General features: G+C 39.1%; 2 protein-coding genes across 6 annotated transcripts; one reads left to right on the top strand and one right to left on the bottom strand.

Annotated features, from left to right (window-relative positions):
* Positions 1-1,859: 1,859 nt before the first annotated feature.
* Positions 1,860-20,287, bottom strand: LOC124257161 (type-1 angiotensin II receptor-associated protein-like). Of its 4 annotated transcripts, XM_046691163.1 has the most exons (9): positions 20,109-20,287; positions 19,821-19,855; positions 14,242-14,356; positions 13,033-13,111; positions 11,724-11,775; positions 9,749-9,873; positions 8,068-8,091; positions 7,902-7,919; positions 1,860-3,710 (listed from the first exon to the last, which is right to left on the bottom strand). In XM_046691163.1, exons 1-9 carry the CDS (start codon positions 20,136-20,138, stop codon positions 3,604-3,606), a joined length of 585 nt encoding a protein of 194 aa, XP_046547119.1. In that variant the 5' UTR covers positions 20,139-20,287; the 3' UTR covers positions 1,860-3,603. The 4 variants fall into 4 exon arrangements, with proteins under 4 accessions (XP_046547119.1, XP_046547120.1, XP_046547121.1 ...); XM_046691164.1 differs by lacking the exon at positions 7,902-7,919; XM_046691165.1 differs by lacking the exon at positions 8,068-8,091.
* A 23-nt stretch (positions 20,288-20,310) lies between these two features.
* On the top strand, positions 20,311-23,574 carry LOC124257160. Of its 2 annotated transcripts, none has more exons than XM_046691162.1 (3): positions 20,311-20,325; positions 22,156-22,237; positions 22,688-23,574. In XM_046691162.1, the coding sequence occupies exons 2-3, from the start codon at positions 22,168-22,170 to the stop codon at positions 23,293-23,295; spliced, it is 678 nt and encodes a 225-aa protein (XP_046547118.1). In that variant the 5' UTR covers positions 20,311-20,325; positions 22,156-22,167; the 3' UTR covers positions 23,296-23,574. The 2 variants fall into 2 exon arrangements, with proteins under 2 accessions (XP_046547118.1, XP_046547117.1); XM_046691161.1 differs by lacking the exon at positions 20,311-20,325 and adding an exon at positions 20,452-20,516.
* The last annotated feature ends 1,090 nt before the right edge of the window (positions 23,575-24,664 follow it).

Raw genomic sequence — 24,664 nt, 5'->3', positions numbered from 1 at the left:
ACACAAGATACAAGCTCTGAGGGATCCAATAACAGGAATAAAATATATAGTTTCCATTAAATATAATTAACAACACAAAAAGTTGATAAAATTATATAGCCACTCACAGTACATTAATCATTACTCAAACTGAATATATTATCATTTATCGATAAATTTGTTTATGGGATGTAAGTAAAAAGTAAATTGCACAAAATTTCAGAATTTTCCCAAATAAGTATTTTGTTAATTTACGTTTGCTTGTTTGTCGCTACACCTGGCGATATGATGGCGTCCTGTAACTTATGGATCAGACAATCCAGTGATCAACATTGTGACACAATGAACCATGTTACAGAGCCTTATCACCCCCATTATTTGGTCTCACTTTGTTTGAAACGGGACCTATTTTTACCCAGAATGACCCCTCCAAAGTACAAAAATGCCCTCCACTGCAGACCTGTCTACTACAGACTGCATTGAATTTACATGTAAACTAAAATATATTGCATACTCAAATATGAATGTAAGAACTATGATTACACAATGCCATTTAGAAAGTGGTCAAATGTCGTGGTAGCTGAGCGGGTTAGGCGGCTGACTTTGTGTGCTGGCGATTAGGTGACTGACTCTGCGGGTGTGAGTTCGAATCCCGGATGGGGCTCAACTAAAAAAAGTACTAGAATTTGTACTTTACAAAGAAAGTGTAATCCCAAATACCGGTATATAACATATGTTATAAATGCAAGAACTGTTACTAAAATATTTAAATCCACATAATTCTAGACTCTAAATTGTGAAATATGAATCCTGAATCTATACTGTTAAAGCACAAAAATAATAATGGTGACCGATCCTCATGTAGGTTGTTTTCAGACATGCATCATCAACACGTAGTACTTCTGTCTGCTACGACCCTTCGCCTACTCACTTGTTTTTCACTGCAGTCAGCAATATTCCAACCATATGACTGCCAACTATAAACAACTGAGTCTGGTCAATACAAACCAGTGATTGATATCATGAGCAACATCTCGAGTGAGTGAGTTTGGTTTTACTCAGCTTTTAGCAATATTCCAGCAATATCAGCCCCTACAGCATCTCAAGACATCACGCTACAATGAAACAGACCAGGTCTAAACATCTTGCCCAAATTCGTCATGTCAATATTCTTCAACATTCATAATCAAAAACGTGTGGCCATAGCAACAAAGAATGAATATTGTGCTGAATATTAATTTTATTTATGGAATGAGTATCAAATGGAATGATGAGTTCCCAATCAATATTTTTTCGATAGAATTGATCAGCTCTTAGGATAGTAGATACAGAGACCTTTGCAAACAAAAACACACCAATAAATAAGAAAATGTACAATTTTATGCACAAGTTCTGGAATATTGTGTTAAGCAATGTTTCAATGTAGATTCAATTAGATCTGTGGGTTAGAACACCTGATGATCTTCAGTCATCCATGCTTGTCGTAAAAGGCAACAAATGGAAACAGGTGTTCAGGCTCGCTGACTTCGTTGATGCTTGTTATGGTATTCCAATTGATTCCAATAGATTGATGATGTTAATCTCTGGATTGTCTTACCCAGACTTGATTATTTACCAACCTTCATGTAGCAGGAATATTGCTAAGTTAAGCCTTAAACAACAAACAAAATAAATCATCACTGGGTTGAAGTCACTCCAACTTAATCAGTATATAAACATCTACAGTAAAATACCTTTATAACGAACTCCAAGGGACCACTGAAATTAGTTTGTTATATCCGTAGTTCGCTATTCACTTTTTTATATGATAATATAAGGGTTATTCGGGACTTTTAAAACAGTTCGCTATAGCCGTCAGTTCGTTATATCCGTGTTCGTTATAAAAGTATTCTACTGTACATTGAAACATCGCCATATACAATAAACCTGAAACTTTTTATCCACAGTGTTCCGTTTTACTCAATACCCTCTAGAGCACCAACAAAACAGTTAAACCGATAACTAACAGAACAGATCAAATGAAGAGACATATTGTCTACAACCACTTCTACAGATATTCTTTCATTCAGAAACATACCTGCAAAACAGTGTAGGTTAACTTCACTGTCAGAACAAACTACAATCAAAGTTTAACAAAACTCAACGAAAGACACAACAATCAAACTATACCTTGGTTTCAGTTATAAAACATACAGTAATTCAAAACATGCATTAATATATATAGAACGAACAAGAGCACCTAGAGCATTCTAGTCGATGCATCTCTAAAAGGTAAGGATGAGAGTATGATGTTATCAACATGAACAATCCATTCATTGCTAAGCCTAAACCAATACCTGTTGCATCATGATAGTGACAATTGCACCCTGTGGTCAACCAGGGCCAAACCCCTGACCCACTCTGTCAACATTAAATTCCAAAATATACAAAATCCTTTTGAAAAATCACCTTGCTTATTATATTTAAAAGGTTTCCAAAGCATTACTACAGATTAGTAACTTAACAAAAAAATTGTCTGACATTCGTTCACTAACCTAAGACAAGCCTTGATAAAACTGAAGCTTTCCTATGCTTATGTAAATATATATATGAAACATACAAGCTGAACATTAATGAGATATTTAGGTTTTTACAAACTCGATAATTCTGAAAGGAGACACTGTTGAGAAATACAGTTTAACACTTGGAATGATGTGGAATATTTCAGTTACCATGGTAACTTCATTGGAATGGTCTTCCAGCAGTGAGTAGTATGTTTTAGCAATATTGCAGCAACATCACAGCAGGGGACACCAGAAATGGGCTTCACACATTGTGCCCATGTGGGGAATGGAACCTGGGCCTTTGGCGTGACAATCAAACGCTTTAACCACTAGGCTACCCCACGGCCCCCATACCAGCAATGATACTATATGCCGTGCACATTTGAGATATTTGTCATTCACTTGTACGTATTGCCAAAAACTGTTATCCTGAAACCTGAATCACCATATCATTCCTACAGATCGTGCTGATTACCAATGGCATCAGTTATACCCGGGCAGCCACCGACTTATCAACAGTAAAGCTGGCTAAAAGAATAATAATCGGAAATATTGTCGATAGGACAAATACTATTAATTATCAATATGAAAATAGTGTCATGAACATGTAACCACTCACCAGTGGTGTGGAATACATGTATATTCATTTCTTTCAGACTTATATGGGTATTTTTGCTTAAAGTTACTTCTCCAATATGTATCGATAGTCAATGAATATTTAGTTAATAATTATTGATCTCTATGATCTAAATCAACAGCCAGCTCTACCAGTTACACTAATTATAATATTAAACAGCAAAAAGTACCTTTTTACAAACCAGAAAGGGCAAAAAATTCTTTGAAAGTTACTCAAGTATTTTCATCAACTCAATACAGGGCACACTGATGTAGCATAAGATGTAATCTTTTAGGCCCCAATCCTGATTGGTCTGTTTTTGCTATCTTCCCATACTCAGCACCAATCATGTCGACAGATGTAACTGTTTGATTTAAACACATGCAAAAGACACAGCTGTTTTTTCCTCAGTTTCAACCATTTATCAACTGCATCGTCATCGACTGCAACTTCGTTGACGATGCTCTACTGTTGAAGTGGTGGCTTGTCCATAGTATCATGGCCTGTTGCTGTCTCCACGTTACTCCGGTACGGCGATGGCTGGTCTATATTTTCATAGCCACCAGGAGGAGCTGCAACAGAAAAAATATAAATTAACTGGAATTAAACATTCCTCTATTTCATTCCACACTAAGTTAAAATTATTTTTAAAAAACCATCAGAATCGTTCCTTTTTGTCACAATGATAAATTTCTAGCTAAACATCAGGAGAAAATTCTGTTGAGGTAGAGTCCTCTTCAAGATTGTTCCACCTGCATAGTGACATGCAAACATGTAAGGTTGGACTGTTTATGTCAGCTCACTGAGATACCTGGGTGCCATTGTACAAAACAACCTGAGGTGTTGGTAACTCCCATACCCTAACATAGACTCACAACAGTCTTAGCGCTAAGGTGATTGTAACTCCATACCTTAACATAGACTCACAACAGTCTTAGCGCTAAGGTGATTGTAACTCCCATACCTTAACATAGAGACAGTCTTAGCTAAGGTGATTGTAACTCCCATACTTAAACATAGAACGACAGTCTTTGCCCTAAGGTGATCGTAACTCCCATACTTTAACATAGACTCACGACAGTCTTAGCTAAGGTGAGGACTCACATACTTTAACATGGACCGATAGTCCTTAAGGTGATTGTAACTCCCATACCTTAACATAGACTCATGACAGTCTTAGCGCTAAGGTGATCATGACTCACATACTTTAACATAGATATATGACAGTCTTAGCACTAAGGTGATCGTAAGTCCCATACCTTAACATAGATATATGACAGTCTTAGAGCTAAGGTGATCGCAACTCCCATACCTTAACATAGATTTACGACAGTCTTAGAGCTAAGGTGATCGTAACTCCCATACCTTAACATAGACTTACGACAGTCTTAGCACTAAGGTGATCGTGACTCCCATACCTTAACATAGACTTACGACAGTCTTAGAGCTAAGGTGATCATAACTCCCATACCATAACATAGACTCACGACAGTCTTAGAGCTAAGGTTGTTTGTACAATGGCACCCTGAGCACTATTCAACATGAATGCTCAAATCAGATTACCAGTGCCGAGTCTTAGCTCACAAGTTCTTGTTTTATTTTACAAGACAGGGAAAATAAGAGTGGCATCATTATACAATTGTTTGTATTGCCAGGGAACAACCTACAACCTTTCACTGTCCAGACAGACACTATACAAAAGACAAAGGATGCAGTTCAAAATGTCTACTGAATCAGTTTAGTTTAACACCACTTTGAAACGTATTCATTTATATCCTGTTATGTCAGCTTCTTGGAGGGCCGACCGAAGTGAGGCAGGTTTGAGATATTTACACAGGAGTACTAACAAACCATTAGTGAGACTATGAAATTTGATCCCAAAAGAACATGTTTCTACAGTTAAACATGCTTCTACTGGCAAACAAGGACAAGTTGGGCAGGTGCAGAGAACGTGTTTACGAAAAGTAGGCGGTGCACTGCCATGAGAAAACCCATTTGGTTTGTGAAAGGTAGAGCAGTTGTAGAGCAGATGTAGGCTAGTGCACGTGTATTGCATGATGATGAAATTGATTCCGCGCGTAGCTGCACACGCCTTGCTCATGAGACTCTCATGTCAGTGTAGCAAGTCGCACTACACTTGGCCGTGGACAACCTGGGCCCCTTCGCTAACAATGGCAAGCACAAGTGGGCGGCACTCATACATGCTAATATGGGTCAATTGTCAGGTCAACTTATCCTTGTTTGCCAGGAGCTTGTTTCAACTGCATAGTAAATTTTATGGGCTTAATGCCCCCAACTATTACATGGACAGTAAAGACAATCGTCAGAAAGTATCACTGCTGAGGTTTTAAAAAAACAAAACACAGAAACAAAGTTTAAATGACTGGTGAAGATTATCTATACGTCAAAAACCAAACATTCAAACTGTCGCTTTGCAAAGTTGGTTGGTTGGTTTGTTGTGTAACTTGTGCACACTCAGCAATATTCCAGCTGTATGGCGGCGGGCTGTCAATGATTGAGAATGGACCAGACAATCCAGTGATCAACAACATGAGCATCCATCTACTCAATTGGGATACGATGGCATGTGTCAACCAAGTCAGAGCCTGACCACCCGATCCTGTTAGTCGCCTCTTACGACAAGAGTGGGTTACTGAAGGCCAATTCTAACCCGGATCTTCACTGGTCTCTCGGCAGACACTGACAGTCGTTAAAACAAGCAGGGCAAAGGTACATAATAGTGAATCACCTGAGCACAATAATGGAAACCACTAACAATTTTACAATGCAGTGAAATATGTTTGAGTAAACACCTGTACAGGTGATAAATCAATCAAATTACAGGTAACAGATGGTGCAAACACAGCAAAATCAAGCAGAGGGTCAGTGTCAAAAGTCTTAATTGGATTTCTGAGCAAATGCTGACAAAATCTTATAACACCTTTCCATTTCCTGATTGAAAAAATAACAAAAGTCGCATGATTAATATACCAAATGCAAGCTAGAAACTGACAGAAATATATTATTATTGATTCATGACATTTTTCAATAATATGTTCATAAAAATCTGATATAGCCCCTAATCATTTCACTGAAAAACATAAGTTATTGTTTACTAATTATTCATTCCTATTAAATAGATGTAAATAACATAAAAAATGTCTGCTGATATGACAATGTTCGTTGTTCAACTCCGAAGGTTGTGTCCCTCCAGGACATGTTTAAGTTAATCTATCTAACAACGCAGACAGAGACAGAAAGAGTTACTTCCCTTTTTACATCAGGTTTGTGTTTCTTACAGAAAATGAGAGTAACCATGGTAACACTGAAATGTTCCTTGCATATATCACTGCACTATAGCGAGTGAGTGAGTTCAGCGTTACGCTGCACTCAGCACTATTCCAGTTATATGGTGGCGGTCTGTAAATAATCGAGTCTGGACAAGACAATAAAGTGATCAACAGCATGAGCATCGACCTGTGCAATTGTGTCAACATGTGTCAACCAAACCTGAACTATAGCCTTGCTGTATGACTTCATAGTTCATACCCATGATGACAGTAAATATCAAATGAATGTAGCCATTTTGTCCTTTTGGAAAATCAGCACAGAAATAATATATGCTTCAGACAAACATGCTTTCAAACAATAAAAAATAATTCAAATTAAAAAAGTTACATCAAGCATGTAATTCCAGTTTTAAGTTTGTGCAAAAACGTTTTACACAGTGTGTGATTTTGGAAATAAACATACTGTGGTATTACTGTAGAGCTAATTTACCTGTAGATTTACCTGTGCTGAACTGAATATACCTAACCCTCATTATGATGTTTCAAGTGTGTAACACTGATGCTAGTACATCATGGTATACTACTAAAATATTGATGTATTATGAGGAGGACAACATTACACAGAAAGGACAATGAAAGTGTACAGCAGAGCAACTTAGTAAGCTAACATGAAGTGCGCACCCATGATAAGAATGGAAATTAGTAGTTTGATTGTCACTTGAGATGGGATTGTCACTTGAGATGGGATTGTCACTTGAGATGGGGTTGTCACTTGAGATGGGACTGTCACTTGAGATGGGATTGTCACTTGAGATGGGGTTGTCACTTGAGATGGGACTGTCACTTGAGATGGGATTGTCACTTGAGATGGGGTTGTCGTTTGAGATGGGACTGTCACTTGAGATGGGACTGTCACTTGAGATGGGATTGTCACTTGAGATGGGGTTGTCACTTGAGATGGGACTGTCACTTGAGATGGGACTGTCACTTTAGATGGGATTGTCACTTGAGATGGGATTGTCACTTGAGATGGGGTTGTCACTGGAGATGGGACTGTCACTTGATATGGGACTGTCACTTGAGATGGGATTGTGATTTGAGATGAGACTGTCACTTGAGATGGGACTGTGATTTGAGATGGGATTGTCACTTGAGATGGCATTGTCACTTGTCACTGAAATGGGATTGTCACTTGAGATGGGATTGTCACTTGAGATGGGACTGTAACTTGAGATGGGATTGTTACTTGAGATGGGATTGTCACTTGTCACTGAGATGGGATTGTCACTTGAGATGGGATTGTCACTTTACAGGGGACTGTCGCATGAGAATCCATTCAGATGTGTGTTCGGCATATGACTGACACGAAATGGGATTGCCCCTGTGAGATATGATTGACAAACAAGATGGGATTGTCAGGTGCGATATGATTGACACACGAGGCAGGATTGCCAGGTGAGACTTCATACATACCAGAAGCCCCAGTGTTACCTGTAATTATGACAAGTGATGCATTTTCTTTGTGCAAAACGAAAAAAAACCCAACAATCCACAGAACCATGAAAGAAAATAAAAAAAAGACAAAGACAGTAATCACATTATCCCGACATCAGAAAGCAAATCACTGTGCTATACATACTTGTTCCTCCATCTAGATTGCCAGCTGTGGTACATACAAAAACATTATTATAAACACTGTATGCAGTGTACAAAATATAGCACATCCCACCGTCCTTGACGGTCTATTTTTGTGAAGGACAGCCTATCAAATACGTAAGGCTGTCCCTTGGTCGTGGGAAATATATGAAAAACATAAACTTAACTTGGATTGAACTTCGTCTTAGTAATTATGCTCTTTCTCGTTCTCGTTTCAACATTTGTTGACTTATTGTTTTAGATTTTGGGACTGGCTGTGTTTGTTCAGGACTGGCCACTTTTTTGGACAGCCAGTCCGTGACAGGTCACATTTCAAAACTTGTTTCATACACTGCTGTATGTCAACAGTAGATGACAGATTGATGGACAAAGGCATTGTTTCAAGTTTTACACAAGGCTTTAACTACTGCATCCAAACCTATCCTGAAACAGACCTAATGACAATGGAACATTGTCCCTTATTAATCTCATGATTGTTTCCAACTGTCCAGATGATAAACATTTAGTGAAATTGCAAGAAATGCATTACAATTTCAGTGACCTCCCATCAAAACATCCCAAACATGATTGACCTACAAGTTAAACTTTTATTTTGCAGAGACATAACCGGTTGAGTTAAAAAATTACAATTTCTTCTAAGACGTTTTTATGAAAGTACACAACCGAAAAGAATTTAAAGAACAGTGACTTATGTCTTATGACAGTTAATCTTTCATGTCATCACAGATTCATTTCAGTTATTAGAAAATTAGGTGTTCCTTAATTTCTTTTGAATAGCATTTTTTCTTGATAAAACCACTTTTTTTTCTTGATAACACCACTTTTTTATTGATAACACCACTTTTTCTTCATGTGGCTGAATCATCATCATTAGAATGTGCTACCATGGTTACCGGTGTAAACAAACAAGATATATTCAAGGATCATTCACATATCTGGATCTGGTATATCATGATGTCCTTTATCCAAACCTCATCAGAGGCCAAACTTTGGCAAAATTTCCAGAGCAATTTTTGGTAAAAATTAAAAATATGAACTGCTAAGGACTCTACAATGTTCATGTATATATACTGGCAAACAAGGATAAGTTGGACTGGTGCAGAGAATGCGTTTACGAGAAGTAGGCGGTGCACGGCAATGAGCAAACCCATTTGGTTTGTGAAAGGTAGAGCAGATGTAGGCTAGTGCATGTACAGTGCATGACCATGAAATTGATTCCGCACGTAGCTGCACACGCCTTGCTCATAAGACTCTCACGTAGTCGGTGTAGCAAGTCGCACTACACTTGATCACGGACAACCTGGGGCCCCTTCGCTAACAATGGCAAAAGCCAATGGGCGGCACTCATACATACTAATACGGGTCAATTGTCAGGACGGTGCTCAACTTATCCTTGTTTGCCTGTACTTGTAGCTTGTGTAAGACAGCTGGTTAAGGTGACTTGTATACCACTGACAGTACGAAGAGCATCAATGTACTGAATGCTATGTAACAATGCAATTATGAAAGCCTAATGAAATCATAACTCTAACATTTTGCCTGGAAAGCTGATTAGCTTAGAAGTCTAAAAAAATCCCTCAAAGATATCAAACTTTTCATCATAAATTTCAAACACTGATAACCATGTTCCACCAGCAACAAAAATAACAAAAGTGTAGACTTACCAAATCCAGGGAAATTACTGACTCCTGGAATATTGAACTCTGCATAATCTCCACTCCGTGATCGGAGAATCCGGAAGAGAAGAAATCCTGTGACTGGTTTAATTAACAAGTCCACAATGGCCATACTTGCATCGGGTTAAGGAGAACTGTGAGTGTATCATTAAGTGACCCAGATATTCCCGGTACGATACAGCAGCACGTGAATAATCAGGTCTGTGCCAGACAGGCAAGTGACTGAGATTACAAACAACCCTCGGAGACATTCGGATTGGAGGCTTCTTTACCAACCAGATAATGCGGCTTCACAACCTAATCGGGGCGGTGGGGTAGCCTGACCGTTAAAGTGTTTGATCATCATGCTGAAGAACTGGTTCGATTCCCGACATCAGTACATTGTGTAAAGCCCATTTCTGGTGTCTCCCGCCATGATACTGCTGGAATATTGCTAGAAGTGGCATAAAATCATACTCACTCACTTACTCAATCACAGCCTAGTAACAAGGTTACTAGGGACGCATTCTAACACAGAATCCACATCATGAGACAAGCAAAAGGTACTGGGGACCAACTTCACCCTGTAATCCTGACAGGGGTGTATGTATGGGGTGGTGGGGACCAACTCCACCCTGTAATCATGACAGGTTGCATGTATGGGGTACTGGGGACCAACTCCACCCTGTAATCATGACAGGGGTGCATGTATGGGGTGGTGGGGACCAACTCCACCCTGTAATCCTGACATGTGGGGGGTGCATGTAACCCTGACATGGGGTACTGGGGACCAACTCCACCCTGTAATCATGACAGGGGTGCATGTATGGGGTACTGGGGACCAACTCCACCCTGTAATCCTGACATGGGGGGGTGCATGTATCCTGACTGGGGGTGGTGGGGACCAACTCCACCCTGTAACCCTGATGGGGGTGCATGTATGGGGTACTGGGGACCAACTCCACAGGTAATCCTGACAGGGGTGCATGTGGGGTGGTGGGGACCAACTCCACCCTGTAATCCTGACAGGTGTGCATGTACAGGGGGGGGTATGGACCAACTCCACCCTGTAACCTGGGGACCACAGGGTACATGTATGGGTGGTGGGGACCATGCTCCACCCTGTAATCCTGACAGGGGACATGTATGGGGTACTGGGGACCACTCCACCCTGTAATCCTGACAGGGGTACATGTATGGGGTACTGTAATCCTGACAGGTGTGCATGTGTAATCCTGACAGGGGGGGTACTGGGGACCAACTCCACCCTGTAATCCTGACAGGGGTGCATGTATGGGGTACTGGGGACCAACTCCACCCTGTAATCCTGACAGGGGTGCATGTATGGGGTACTGGGGACCAACTCCACCCTGTAATCATGACAGGGGTGCATGTATGGGGTGGTGGGGACCAACTCCACCCTGTAATCAGGTGACAGGTGGTGGGGACCAACTCCACCCTGTGCATGTATGGGGTACTGGGGACCAACTCCACCTGTAATCATGACAGGGGTGTAATCATGACAGGGGTGCATGTATGGGGTACTGGGGACCAACTCCAAGGACAAATGAAGAACATACTGTCAGAGACCATCTGCCATATGATATTTTTTCATTGCAATTGAAAAGTCTTCCTAATGCAGCCATACCTCACAATTAATGCCCATAGGTGTATGTTACACAAGCTAAGTGAGTGAGTGAATGAGTTTAGTTTTATGCCACACTCAGCAATATTCGAGCTATATGGCCGCGGTCTGTAAATAATCGAGTCTGGACCAAACAATCCAGAGATCAACAGCATGACAACCTATGACATGTGTCAACCAAGTCAGCGAGCCTGACCACCCGATCCCGTTAGTCGCCACTTACAAGCATGGGTTAGTGAAGATCAATTCTAACCCGGACCTTCACGGGTCACAAGTCATGCGAAGGAGTATATCCTGGGTCAAGCTTGCACACCCTGACAACCTCCATGTAAAGGATACCCCAAGCTGAATCTGTACTCGTTGATGTAGCCCTGATCGCGAGTGGCTCGAGCTGTGGAGAGAAACACATTATCATCATGATGGTGACGTTATCCCCCCTGCACATAGTCAAATGTATTTACAACTCAAACCACAGTTTCCCAGTTTCCATGGCGTAATTCGCTCTTTAGAATTTGTTTTATTCATGTCAATGAATACATCATATTCTATTTGTTTGTTGGTTTGTTGTTTAACACCTCACTTGCAATATTCCAGCTATATGACAGCGGTATGTACATAATGAAGTTTGAACCAGACAATCCAGTGATCAATAGCATGAGCATCAATCTATGCAACTGGGAAACGATGACATGTGTCAACCAAGTCAGCGAGTCTGACCACCTGATCCTGTTAGTCGCCTCTTACGACAAGTCAAGTTACATATACATGGTCTGTCATGTGACTGAATGTTGGGATCATAAACGTCATCCAAAACGATTGCTGATTGGGTAAAATATGGAAGTTACCTGAACGAAATATGCTTCAATAATCATGTATGTCACACATGCATAAAATGTTCAAGTGTGGGGTTATAATATGAATCAATAGAGTGAGTGAGTGAGGTTAGTTTTAAGCACTCAGTAATATTCCAGCTATATGGCAGCGGTCTGTAAATAATCGAGTCTGGACCAGACAATCCAGTGATCAACAACATGAGCATCCATCTACTCATTTGGGATATGATGACATGTATCTATCAAATCAGTGAGTCTGACCACCCAATCCCATTAGTCGCCTTTAATGACAAGCGTGGGTTACTGAAGACCAATTCTAACCCTGATCTTCACAGGGTGGGTGAGTGAGTGAGTGAGTTTAGATTTACGCCGCACTCAGCAATATTCCAGCTATATGGCGGCGGTCTGTAAATAATCGAGTCTGGACCAGACAATCCAGTGATCAACAGCATGAGCATCGATCTGCGCAAGTGGGAACCGATGACATGTATCAACCAACTCATCGAGTCTGACCACCTGATCCTGCTTCACAGGGCGGAATCAATAGAGGATAAAAATATGAATCAATACAGGTAAGCGTGTATCGCATATAGAACTGTCTGAGAATATTATCAATGCACCAAACAATGAACAATTAGTTAATAAAACAAATTAAAAAGGCAAATGACAGGGAAAAACCATTTTTGGCTGAGGCCTGACATACATAACAGGAGCAGATACAGAGGGGGTGCTTCTCCCAAAACTCTTGGATCTGCCCTGATTCAACATGACAAAACATGACAAAACATCATGACAACACCTTCTGAATTACTTACATTGATCATATCCTCTTGGCGCATATATTCCCAGCAGTATTATATCTTGGACAACGCTAATGCCATGCATGATGAGGTACTGGGGGAGAGAAAAAGTTATACTCTGTAGTCATTAGATGATTCTTACCTGAGCTCTTCACATTAGTCAAAATATTGTAGACAGACTACTCTGCATCAAAACTCTCTATTTTGGCAAAGAATTACCACATTTCCTCTATTAGATGCCTGGCAAAGAATTACTATGTTTCCTCTATTAGATGCCTGGCAAAGAATTACCACATTTCCTCTATTAGATGCCTGGCAAAGAATTACCATATTTCCTCTATTAGATGCCTGGCAAAGAATTACCACATTTCCTCTATTAGATGCCTGGCAAAGAATTACCATATTTCCTCTATTAGATGCCTAGCAAAGAATTACCATATTTCCTCTATTAGATGCCTGGCAAAGAATTCCCACATTTCCTCTATTAAATGCCTGGCAAAGAATTACTATGTTTCCTCTATTAGATGCCTGGCAAAGAATTACCACATTTCCTCTATTAGATGCCTGACAAAGAATTCCCACATTTCCTCTTTAAATGCCTGGCAAAGAATTACCATATTTCCTCTATTAGATGCTTGGCAAAGAATTACCACATTTCCTCTATTAGATGCATGGCAAAGAATTACCACATTTCCTCTATTAGATGCCTGGCAAAGAATTACCACATTTCCTCTATTAGATGCCTGGCAAAGAATTACTATGTTTCCTCTATTAGATGCCTGGCAAAGAATTACCACATTTCCTCTATTAGATGCCTGGCAAAGAATTACCATATTTCCTCTATTAGATGCCTGGCAAAGAATTACCATATTTCCTCTATTAGATGCCTGGCAAAGAATTACCACATTTCCTCTATTAGAAGCCTGGCAAAGAATTACCATTTTTCCTCAATTTGATGCCTGGCAAAGAATTACTATGTTTCTTCTATTTGATGCCTGGGACAAGACAAAGATTAACCATATTTCCTCTATTTGATACCTGGGTCAAGACAAAGAATTGCCATATTTCCTCTATTAGATGCCTAGGACAAGGCAAAGAATTACCATATTTCCTCTATTAGATGCCTGGGACAAGGCAAAGAATTACCATATTTCCTCTATTAGATCGTTGTATCACTGAATATTGCTGAGTGTGGTGTTAAACAATTGACAAACTTGACGTTACCATCATGACTGGTTCCGGAGACTCTGGGTTCACAATAGCCCAGAAACCAAAAGCTAGGACAAAACCATTCAGGTAGAGGTAAGCAGCTGGCATAAGCACTCCAGACATCGATCCCCTGCAGATAGAAAACATATATGATAATCTCTCGCCAGCTGGCCATGTCAGAAATGTGTGTTCAAATCATTCAACACGCCATCATCAATACCTTACAGGTTTTGTATGCACAATATTTAGAGAATAACGAACGAGGTCGCCTTGGCGAGGCACTGAACATTATTTAACGAGGGTATATTTCCCGTAATCACTCGCACCGAGTTGGTTATTCTATTTATAACCCATAATGTAATTTAAAGAGAAGAACCATGACATACAAACAACCCGGAGGCAGGACTTGTGACCTCAAACATCTGATTGGTATTCATGAGCGTATTAAACCTAACTTCTCCAGCAGTAATAACATAACTACTCTATGGAAAATAGTACCTCATAAGGTCGCTTTAAAATACAACAAATATATTTTTAATGGAATGATTTATGAACATTTGTTAACGTGATAAAAATGATCTTTTAAATGCAATATCATTGAGCTTAATAACAGCTAAAACGTTATTTGATCAAGTCAGTGCACCAGAACATTGTTCATTCACGACTGACATGTGTCTAGTTACGGGTGACGCCATCATCATCAACACCTTACAGGTTTTGTATACACAATAAAGATATCCATTACCCGCTAAATCATTTGCAATCTAAGATGGACACGTGTCAATTTGAAGGTAAAAGAATGAAGTGTTCAATTGGCCTGATAACGGAGTAAGATAACCTCTTTTAGTTTTATTACTTTCCCGTGGAAGATACCGTAGTGTAATATTTTTACGTCAGTATTACACTAGTGTAATACCACTAGATGTATGACGTCATAATGTTTTACAGTTATGACGCCACAATTCTAACACCTCTGTCACAATGATATTAGGCGTTGCTTGACAAGCGGAAAACTCAGTCATCACACTGTAAGCAGTTTCTATCAATTTATGTTGGAGTGTAATAAACAGAATACTAAACTCGCTTCCGTGAAATACCATTTCTATTAAACTCATGAAAGATTTAGTGTCAAACTCACTTTCGCTCGTTTGATACCAAATCATTAACTTGTTTAATGAAAATGGTATTACACGGAAGGTTATTTAGTATGCTCTATAAACATCATATTCCTCATATGACAGAAAATGACATTCATATATCCCCCTGTAATATTATGTTTATCATGGTATGAAACATGAGTGTGCACATCTACAGATAACTTTCTGGGTCATGAGTTATGTACTCGCTTGTGTTAATCTCAATCGGGTATCCTCATTTTCCTTTGAGTAACCAAATAAATTGTATCCACCTCACTCAAACTTATTGGGTACTTTGCCATTTTCCATCAATTGTAAAAATATAATAAAGTTTAAATGTTTTTTTGTATTTGTTATTCATATTTGATCAGTAATGTGAGAAACGATAAGAAAGACTGCAAGTTCATGTGCTGACATAGAACCTCTCAACCTACCTTAACATGTTTGTGTGTACGCATGTAAGATCAAATATATTGAGTATTTACAAACATTCAAGCATACTTGGATGCAACAGAGTTAATAGGAATTGAGTTTTAACATAAATATTTGCGTAATTTACACAGATATGCAGCTTATCTGTACCTGTATGATCTCTGTGGAAACTCTACTAGCATGTAAAATGAACTGAACAACATGCAGAGATGACTGCAAGAATATGGCAGATTATGGCACTCTAAGCTCTCATCAGGCTCTCTGATCCTGTCTATCAGTTTTCCTATTGATAAAATGTCTGAACCCTTGACCTGAAATAATTCCACAGTATGAAGCACCATCCATCTTGAACATGTTGAATGAGTTTGAAAACATACCGATATAAACACTATTTCCATAATATTACATGATTTCAGCATGATGTTTGCAGTAAGCCAAGTGTGACACAGGTCATTGACGTTCACAGCTTTGGTGCAGACAATTAACCAACAAACCTGGACCAGACAATCTAATGATCAACAGCATGAGCATCAATCTAATAGTAGACAATGATACGTGTCAACCAAGTCAGCAAGTCTGACCATCCATCTCTGCCAGTTGCCTATTACAACAAGCATGGATTGCTGAAGACCAATTCTGACCTAGATCTTCACACGTTAAATTAAGATAAAATTAGACCAAGATAAATCACTGCAACTTCTCTCAACCTCATGAGACCCGTGAAGATCCGGGGAAGAATAGGTCTTTAGCAACCCATGCTTGCCACAACAGGCGACTATGCTTGTCGTAAGAGGCAACTAATGGGATCGGGTGGTCAGGCTTGCTGACTTGGTTAACACATGTAATCGGTTCCCAATTGCACAGATCGTTGCTCATGCTGTTGATCACTGGATTGTCTGGTCCAGACTCAATTATTTACAGACCGCTGCCATATAGCTGGAATATTGCTGAGTGCGGCGTAAAACTAAACTCACTCACTCACTCAACCTCATGTACAGGTGTACTGAGCAATATTAATTTCAATGTTAAGGACTTCCTTCGATTGAAACTTACCAGAAAATTCTTAAGCCGTCTATTACTTCTGGATGTTCTTTATTCAAAGGATAGGTAAACAAGTACTTATGTATTCATGATCAATACAAAAATGTAATAAAGATATCCTCAAGGATAAATAATTGATTTTCCATCACCTGGTAACAAATGGTACATTAGGACAGTTTTGTATATTAGGTTAGTTATTCCATATTGATCGCTATACATGAATCTAATAATAGATTCAATAAGTGTCCCTGGGTGCTGTTGTTCAAAACAACTTTAACACTACAGTTGTTGTAAGTCTATTTATAGTATCATGGTTATGATCACCTCCGCCTTAAGATTGCTTTGTAAAACGCCAATCTGGCCATGTTATTGTTAAATACAAGTAGTGACTGAATGATAAGGTTCAGCCCAACTGTTCCTTCAGTGATTTAGAAATAGACGCATATAGACTTAGTTGTATTGGGTTAGTTTCATAGAGTAAAACATGGCAACATCACAGTCTCTACTGATATCTTTATTTTTGCAGAGTCAGCAATTATTTACTTTAGTATGTCACACATATTTATTTACCTTAAAGTGAGTGAGTTTAGTTTTACACCACACTCAGCAATATTCCAGCTATCCGGTGGCAGTCTCTAAATAATCAAGTCTGGACCAAACAATCCAGTGATCAACAGCATGAACATCGATCTACACAATTGGGATACAATGACATGTGTTAACCAAGTCAGCGAGCCTGACCACCCGATCCCGTTAGTCGCCTCTTACGACAAGCATGGGTTACTGAAGGTCAATTCTAACCCAGATCTTCACGGGTTTATTTACATTAAAACAATTGAATTGAAAATATATACCATTATCAACCTTTTCACGATGTTCTAAGTACTTTAATTTTTATGCCTATACACTCTAGCACTGCTGTCTCGATATTCATGGGACCAAGAAAAATACTGACTTATCCGAACTTCGAGACATCCGACCAGGGCATATCATCACATATCACTATGAAAGAAAACAAAACACTTATCAGTATGTTTTGATTCGAAACTATAATTCGTTATCAGTAGTATTTAGTCATAACACTAACAGTGAGTACTTCCTAATTAATTCCTTCTTAATTAATCCTAATTAAATAACAAACAAGTGACACCTTCAACTCAATTAGCCTAAATTAGTTTACACTACCGCATCCCTTTGATTCATGCCGCACCGTGTATAAACGTGTGGAAACAACCTCAGTTCAGAGGGATACTTGCCCATGAAAGGTAGGTGAATATCGAGTTTCTTTGCAAATATCAAGGTAATTTTGCTTGTTGGTACATGTACCATGAAATCATATCAAGATATCCAAAATATGGAGAAATCCGTATCAAGTTAAAAGAGCTTGAAGAATGATAAATTATGAAGGATTTTTCCGGGACCGAGATGTTTTATAGAGACAACTGAGATATCGAGTTATCCTAGTTCAACACAACGGTGCTCGACTGTATTGGATGTCATTGATCATCAGAATAGTGATTATGAGTAAAAGATTATCAATACTAAATTAATAACTCACATCCCCAGAAATGTGAACATTAAAGAAGATAACCATGGCTATGATAAACAATAAGAAAATTCTAAAGTAAACATTAAATGGATCTGACAAAACATATCTATCATCAACTTGCAAGTCTACATGGCATTTTTACTAATACACATACAGAATAATGTACCCCAATGTACGGTATCATATTACTAACTGACAATTCGGAGTCAGTATATAAATGACTCAGTGCCACAAATACATTACATCAGTCACATTACCCTCTCTGTCCTTCCATAACTGAATCAACCAATGATATCATCCACGATCATGACTCGCTCTCACAAGGCCATAAATATAAACGTGTGACCAATTATTGTAAAATGCAACCTGATATTTATGCCTACATCAGAGGACATATGGTGCTAGGTTCAATGACCCAGAGCTTGTTAAAAAATTTTAAATGTGTCTACCCTTTACTTGTCATAGGCGAACAATTTTTATGGAACAACTTCTTTATTGCAAAATTGGTGTTAGCATACACACCGAAACGTCACATCTATTGCAATACAGAAGTTGTTCTTCTACATCATACCAGTTTCTCAATGTCCCTCTGAAGACCCTCATTTGTCCACTACATTGGCTTTTGTAGATACTCAATACATAAGGTTTGTGTCCCATACAACATCACTAATCCTTGTGCCATATGAAATCTGTCCTCCTTTTGAGGGCTTGACGTCATCAAACTATGGTCACTTCAATGTTCATGATCATTTTACCAATACATTTTATATCAATAACTAAAGCAGAGTCAGAACAGTCAGAGTCATTTTCTGCTGACAGGGTTTTACTTTACACAATGCAGAAATGTGCATATATCATTGTATATTATGCACTAAAGTATACACTGAATGCAAACACAAATTATTTATGGAGATGGTGACATAACTTAGAGATAAAACGATAACACTGGATAACTGAGAACTTCAAACAACATCTGTGTGGGTTTTCAGATTCCTCAAAACAGCCATTGTTTTCTCAATAATCACATGAATAACAGTAAACCGTGTCAATAACTTACAAAACACAACATTATCTTAAACACCGGCCATCATCCAAGTATTTACCATGTCTGTGTGGCTCAACACCTTGAGTGATAGTGTGAATATACAATGCCAACCCAAAACAATGAAAGGTGAGAATTGATGTATGTCAACTACTTTATTATGAGGAACAGACTGTTTCGGTGTATATTCTTACTCCTACATCAGGTGAGTGAATAATTAGTAAGCAGATATAGCTATACATGTGAAACAACAACACTTACAGGATAACAATATACAGTAGTTATTTGGCGTTGATTGGTAATGACCATAAACAAATGGGTGATCAAGCACTGATAGGCAATGGATAAAGAGGGTGGAAAGACAATGGCACTGGTCTACAATCCTAATACTTACCAAAATGTCAGCACAAAATGGGCGACAAATATAATCTGAAATAGGGAAGAAAATTACATGAGAATTTCGCAAGTTATAGATTAATTATCATTCCATATCAAGGCATACTTCATTAACATATTTCATAAAGGTGTCTTCAGGAGTACGGTATACATGGAACCATTATTTAAAGATAGACAGTAACAGTGCACACAAATATAATTATTAGGTATAATCAGTTTGTGAAATGAACCAGGACAAAATGCGAGATAATCTTATCGATCACTGAGGAAGCAAACATCCAAACACCTTTAACGTCGTTTGTGGCGCGTTATTCATGGTGAATCCGTTTTCAAACTAACTGGGGTGGAGTACGATGAGCGGCGATGTAGTTTCCTATGCTAGACCAGACAACATTTGTTGATAAGGTTTGTTTTCCGTATCACCGTCACGAGTATCAGTCTCGTGTCGAGTCACGACAAAGGTGAAGGTCGTTCCCTCAAACCATATATTCTTATAGAAAAACGTAATTTCCTGAAGAATATATAACCTATCACCTGATATATAACTATCGGAACCAAGACAGTGTATTGTCAGATTGGTGTGATTTGTACTTTAAGGAATATTCTATGAAAATTGGTAAATGTTATGTAGTTCAGAGCATTGCATTCGAGGATACTTGAATGAATCAACATGGCCGCGCTCTTATAGAAAAACGTGAGTAGTTGGACTAAAGTACTATTTGAATCTCGATGAAACAGCCCACGCTGAGGCTTGTCGGTATTGAATGTTCTGACAAGAGTTAAGGTCCCAGAGTCAGTGTTTGTAAAGGTTTCGTCCGGAATTAGATGCAGACAACACACTAACGGAGACTGAGCCTTTGAGAGGCATGTCGCTCTCAGGTCACACAATATCACACCTAAGTTAGGTCAAGCAGTCACCCACCAATGTTCCATCACTGTGGGGTTTCGGGTTAGTTTCGTAGATCTTAGTCTAAATAGAAACTCTGGTGGCCAGGATCAGTATCTTGGCTGATTGCCTGTCATCTAATCCCGACAGAGACAGATGCTACTCATTATATCCACCTCATGTTTGTCTGATGCAGATGCAGTGATATAGCATTGAGTGAGTTTAGTTTTACTCCACACATCACTATACCAGCTATATGACGATGGTCTGTAAATGATTGAGTCTGGACCACACAATCCAGGGATCAACATCATGAGCATCGATCTACGTAATTTGGATACAATGACATGTGTCAACCAAGTCAGCGAGTCTGACCACCCGATCCTGTTAGTCACCACTTACGACAAGTATACTATAGGCTACTTAAGATCCATTTTAACCCAAATCTTCATGGGTCAGTGATATAGCAAGTGGGAGTAGTGCTGTTAAGGACGCTCATTTAGATATGTGTGAGCAGGTGATCATGCTTGCATGAATACAATTTGTAAAAGCCTTTTAGTCTTCCAGCCTGAACTTGGCTCTCAGAACCACTTTCAGCATATTCAGTAGTTTATATTGTTATAATATCATATTGTGTTGCATTTTTGCAGACACTTAAGAAACATTAATTGTTTTTTTACCAATCACATGCATAACATCTGTCGAAAGGTGATTAGCTCTTGCTACACTGGCTTTGCATGTCTTTTCGATCCCAAAGTATAGTTGTAATGGCTTGTGATGAAGTTGTCTGTTATCATGCTTATGAGTTAGTGGGGCTGAAGGTTGTTGTCCACAAGGGTACTACAGTTATGTAATTCTTGGGTATGTATTCAGAAATGTACACAACCCAAAAGCAGAATTCAGAAACATATACTGGGACAAGTTCTTTCTACTTTGCATCCATTTTCTTGATCGGAACTGTCATATTGTTGTTGTATAATAAAAGGGAACACGCAGTTATGAATATTTGCACAGTATCACTTGTAATCAGGCAAATGGGAACAACATGAACTGGTTTAGGTTTTGGATTGAGGAATATAGACTCCTTCACCATTTCAGATACAGGGTACTCTTTTCTCTATTCTGACTTTGTTTAAGGTATATTTGTGCATACAGAAACATTCATCGTGTACATATCTGTTGTACCTGTGCTGACAACTACCCCTTCAGCCCATTAACTTATAATGGACAACTTTATCATAAGCCATCACAACTATTCTTTTATAATATTAATATATGATCAAAAAGACAAGCAGGGTCAGTGTAGCCAGAGCCAATTAGCAACTATATATATATGCCTAGTAAACTGCAGTTTTTTACTTGCTTATATTTCGTTATGCATTTAAACAACCAATAATGGTTTCATAAGTCATTTGCCATATATGATTTTATTTTTTTGCTGTTTCAGTGACCTGTAAATATGGCTACGTTACGTTCAGCATCAAGCGTACTAAGGCTTGGAAAGTCCTTACAACGCCTTTCTGTCAATGGTTAGTCTTTATGATCATCTTTGTGACCCACAAAGACACAGAACAGTGCTGGCTGTGATATGTGAAGGGGCACGAGTGGCCTAGCTGTCTGAGATCCTATTGCAATGGATTATTGCATCCCTTGGCTCGATAGAAACTGTATTATGGTTCTGAATATGTTTCTAGTTTACTTTGGTAGTAGATGTTTCACCTTGGTTACTGAAGAAGTTAATTGGTCCAACTTTGTCCATGTCTGATAAGCTTGGTGTATGGAATGGCGTATTATAAAGGTTAAATGTCACAGCGTTAATCTTGAAAGGTAAACAGTGATCTCAGTCTATTTTAAATATTGCATTCAATAGCTGCTGTCTTTTGATACCTGTCTGAATCTAAGCGAAATGACAGTAGTGAGCAAAAATATGGACTGATGAAGAAAGTTTTATCACCCATACATGATGTTATATTTTCCAGATAACTTTCAAGGATTTATGAGATGCATTGGAACTCAGGGAACAGTCAGTGATCATCTCCCTGTGAAACCCAGTTTCCATGGACATGTGCAAACAATGGTTTCTCCCCAGCAGTCAGTTTTAAATCATTTACCCTACAAGCTCCAAACTATGACACAAGATAAAGAATACATTTGTCCTTCACGGCTTGGCCTTACACAACCTGCTGTGGCAATACTGGATCAGTCCATTTCTAAACAAGGGGTGTTAGACTGCCCCACTCTTCCTCAAGCTCTGAGAGATGTCCTTGTTCCAGAAGGTGAGGTCAAGGTCATATATGACCCAAACTCCCACAATGCACCAATCAAGGAAGCGAAGCACATTATAAAGATAAGGAGAAGGAAAATGAACCGGCATTTGTTGAAGAAGTTTCGGAAACGGATGTTGTTTTCTTTGAGAAAACAAAGGAAAGATCTGAGGAAGAAAAAAGAAAAGATATTTCGTGAAGAGCTGCGTATGATCACGAAGAAAGGGGAGGACTTTGATGCCATGGCACATGTTCAAAGTGAGCTTGAAATAGCTCGCAGAGGAGGGTTTTATATTGAAATATTACCTAAAGAATCCAGGTGAGAAGAATGCTGTTAGGGGCAGCAACACTTCACTGAGTTATTGGTACATCAAAAGACAATTCCCACAACAGCGTGTCATACAATGTATATCATTTGAATGAAAGGACAAGTTGTGTTTTTGTGAGCCTCTAGTTATTCCTGATGGCTTCAAACATTGTAGCATGTATTGTGATATCAGGACAGTGCTATTTGAACATGGAGTGTAAACAAGATTAGCTTGAGTTTGAAAATGGTTCCATTACCATGGTAACTAAAATGAAATAAAGGAATGCCCAATGATGTACGATACTAAAACAGGTCTTGTTATCTTCCTGTATACAAATATGGATGTGAGTCTGACAGTCAGAAGCATAAGGAAACTGCACTTTGTTTGGAGACATTTCTTGTATTATAATTAGGTGATCGGGCGGTAGGGAAGCCTGGTGGTTAAAGCGTCTGCTCGTCACACCAAAGACCCAGGTTCGAATCCCCACATGGGCACACTATGTGAAGCCCATTTCTGGTGTCCCCTGCCGTGATATTGCTGCAAATATTGCTAAAAGCGGCGTAAAAACATACTCAATCACTAATTAGATGATCATGCTGCAAAATCAGCTATTTCCCAGTAAGTCTTCAGTACCCTGTGCATGTCTCCCTTTGATAACCAGGTAAGAATAGGTCACCTACAACCTATACTAGTCGTAAGAGATGATAGGTGGAGTGCATGGCAGAGATTGGTAACTCTGGTTCATGGTGTTTCTTCGTGCCCGGGTGGCATGGACCGATGTTCACAATATCGATCACTTGGAATAGGTCACCTACAACCTATACTAGTTGTAAGAGATGATAGGTGGAGTGCATGGCAGAGATTGGCAACTCTGGTTGATGGTGTTTCTTCATGCCCGGGGGCGGTGGGGTAGTCTAGTGGTTAAAGCGTTGGGTTGTCACGCCGAAGACCCAGGTTCGAATCCCCACATGGGTACAATGAGTGAAGCCCATTTCTGGTGTCCCCCGCCGTGATATTGTTGGAATATTGCTAAAAGCGGCGTAAAAGCAAACTCAGTCAGTCAGTCAGTCTTCATGCACGGGTGGCATGGATCGATGTTTACAATATCCATCACTGGATTGTCTGGTTCAGACAGGATTAGTTACACGCTGACATCAAGTAGATAATATTGATGAATGGTGTAATTAATTGGTTGATCAGCATTCTAGAAGTGGGTGATCAAAAAAATGAAACATACAACTTTATGGATGACAATTTATTATTTCGATGTACATTCTTACATGGCTATCACGCTAAATAACGTTATAAGAATCTACTTCGAAACGTCACTCTATGCAATAAATAAGAAGTTGTCATCCATAAAGTTGTATGTTTCTATTTTGAA

Source organism: Haliotis rubra, unplaced genomic scaffold (assembly GCF_003918875.1).
Source record: "Haliotis rubra isolate DU_JTF1 unplaced genomic scaffold, ASM391887v1 Scf65, whole genome shotgun sequence".
In the NCBI taxonomy this organism is placed as follows: domain Eukaryota; kingdom Metazoa; phylum Mollusca; class Gastropoda; order Lepetellida; family Haliotidae; genus Haliotis; species Haliotis rubra.
The sequence above is the reverse complement of the archived record's forward strand: the minus strand, read 5'-3'. Positions and strand labels throughout refer to the sequence as shown.

Coding starts and splice junctions, on each gene's coding strand:
- LOC124257161 (XM_046691163.1), bottom strand. CDS start 20,138: ATGAATAACGCGCCACAAACGACGTTAAAG. Junction 14,357..19,820: donor CATTTTGTGCTGACATTTTG/GTAAGTATTAGG, acceptor TTCTATCTGCAG/GGGATCGATGTCTGGAGTGC. Junction 9,874..11,723: donor GAGTACAGATTCAGCTTGGG/GTATCCTTTACA, acceptor ACCCGATGCAAG/TATGGCCATTGTGGACTTGT.
- LOC124257160 (XM_046691162.1), top strand. CDS start 22,168: ATGGCTACGTTACGTTCAGCATCAAGCGTACTAAGGCTTGGAAAGTCC. Junction 22,238..22,687: donor ACAACGCCTTTCTGTCAATG/GTTAGTCTTTAT, acceptor TATATTTTCCAG/ATAACTTTCAAGGATTTATG.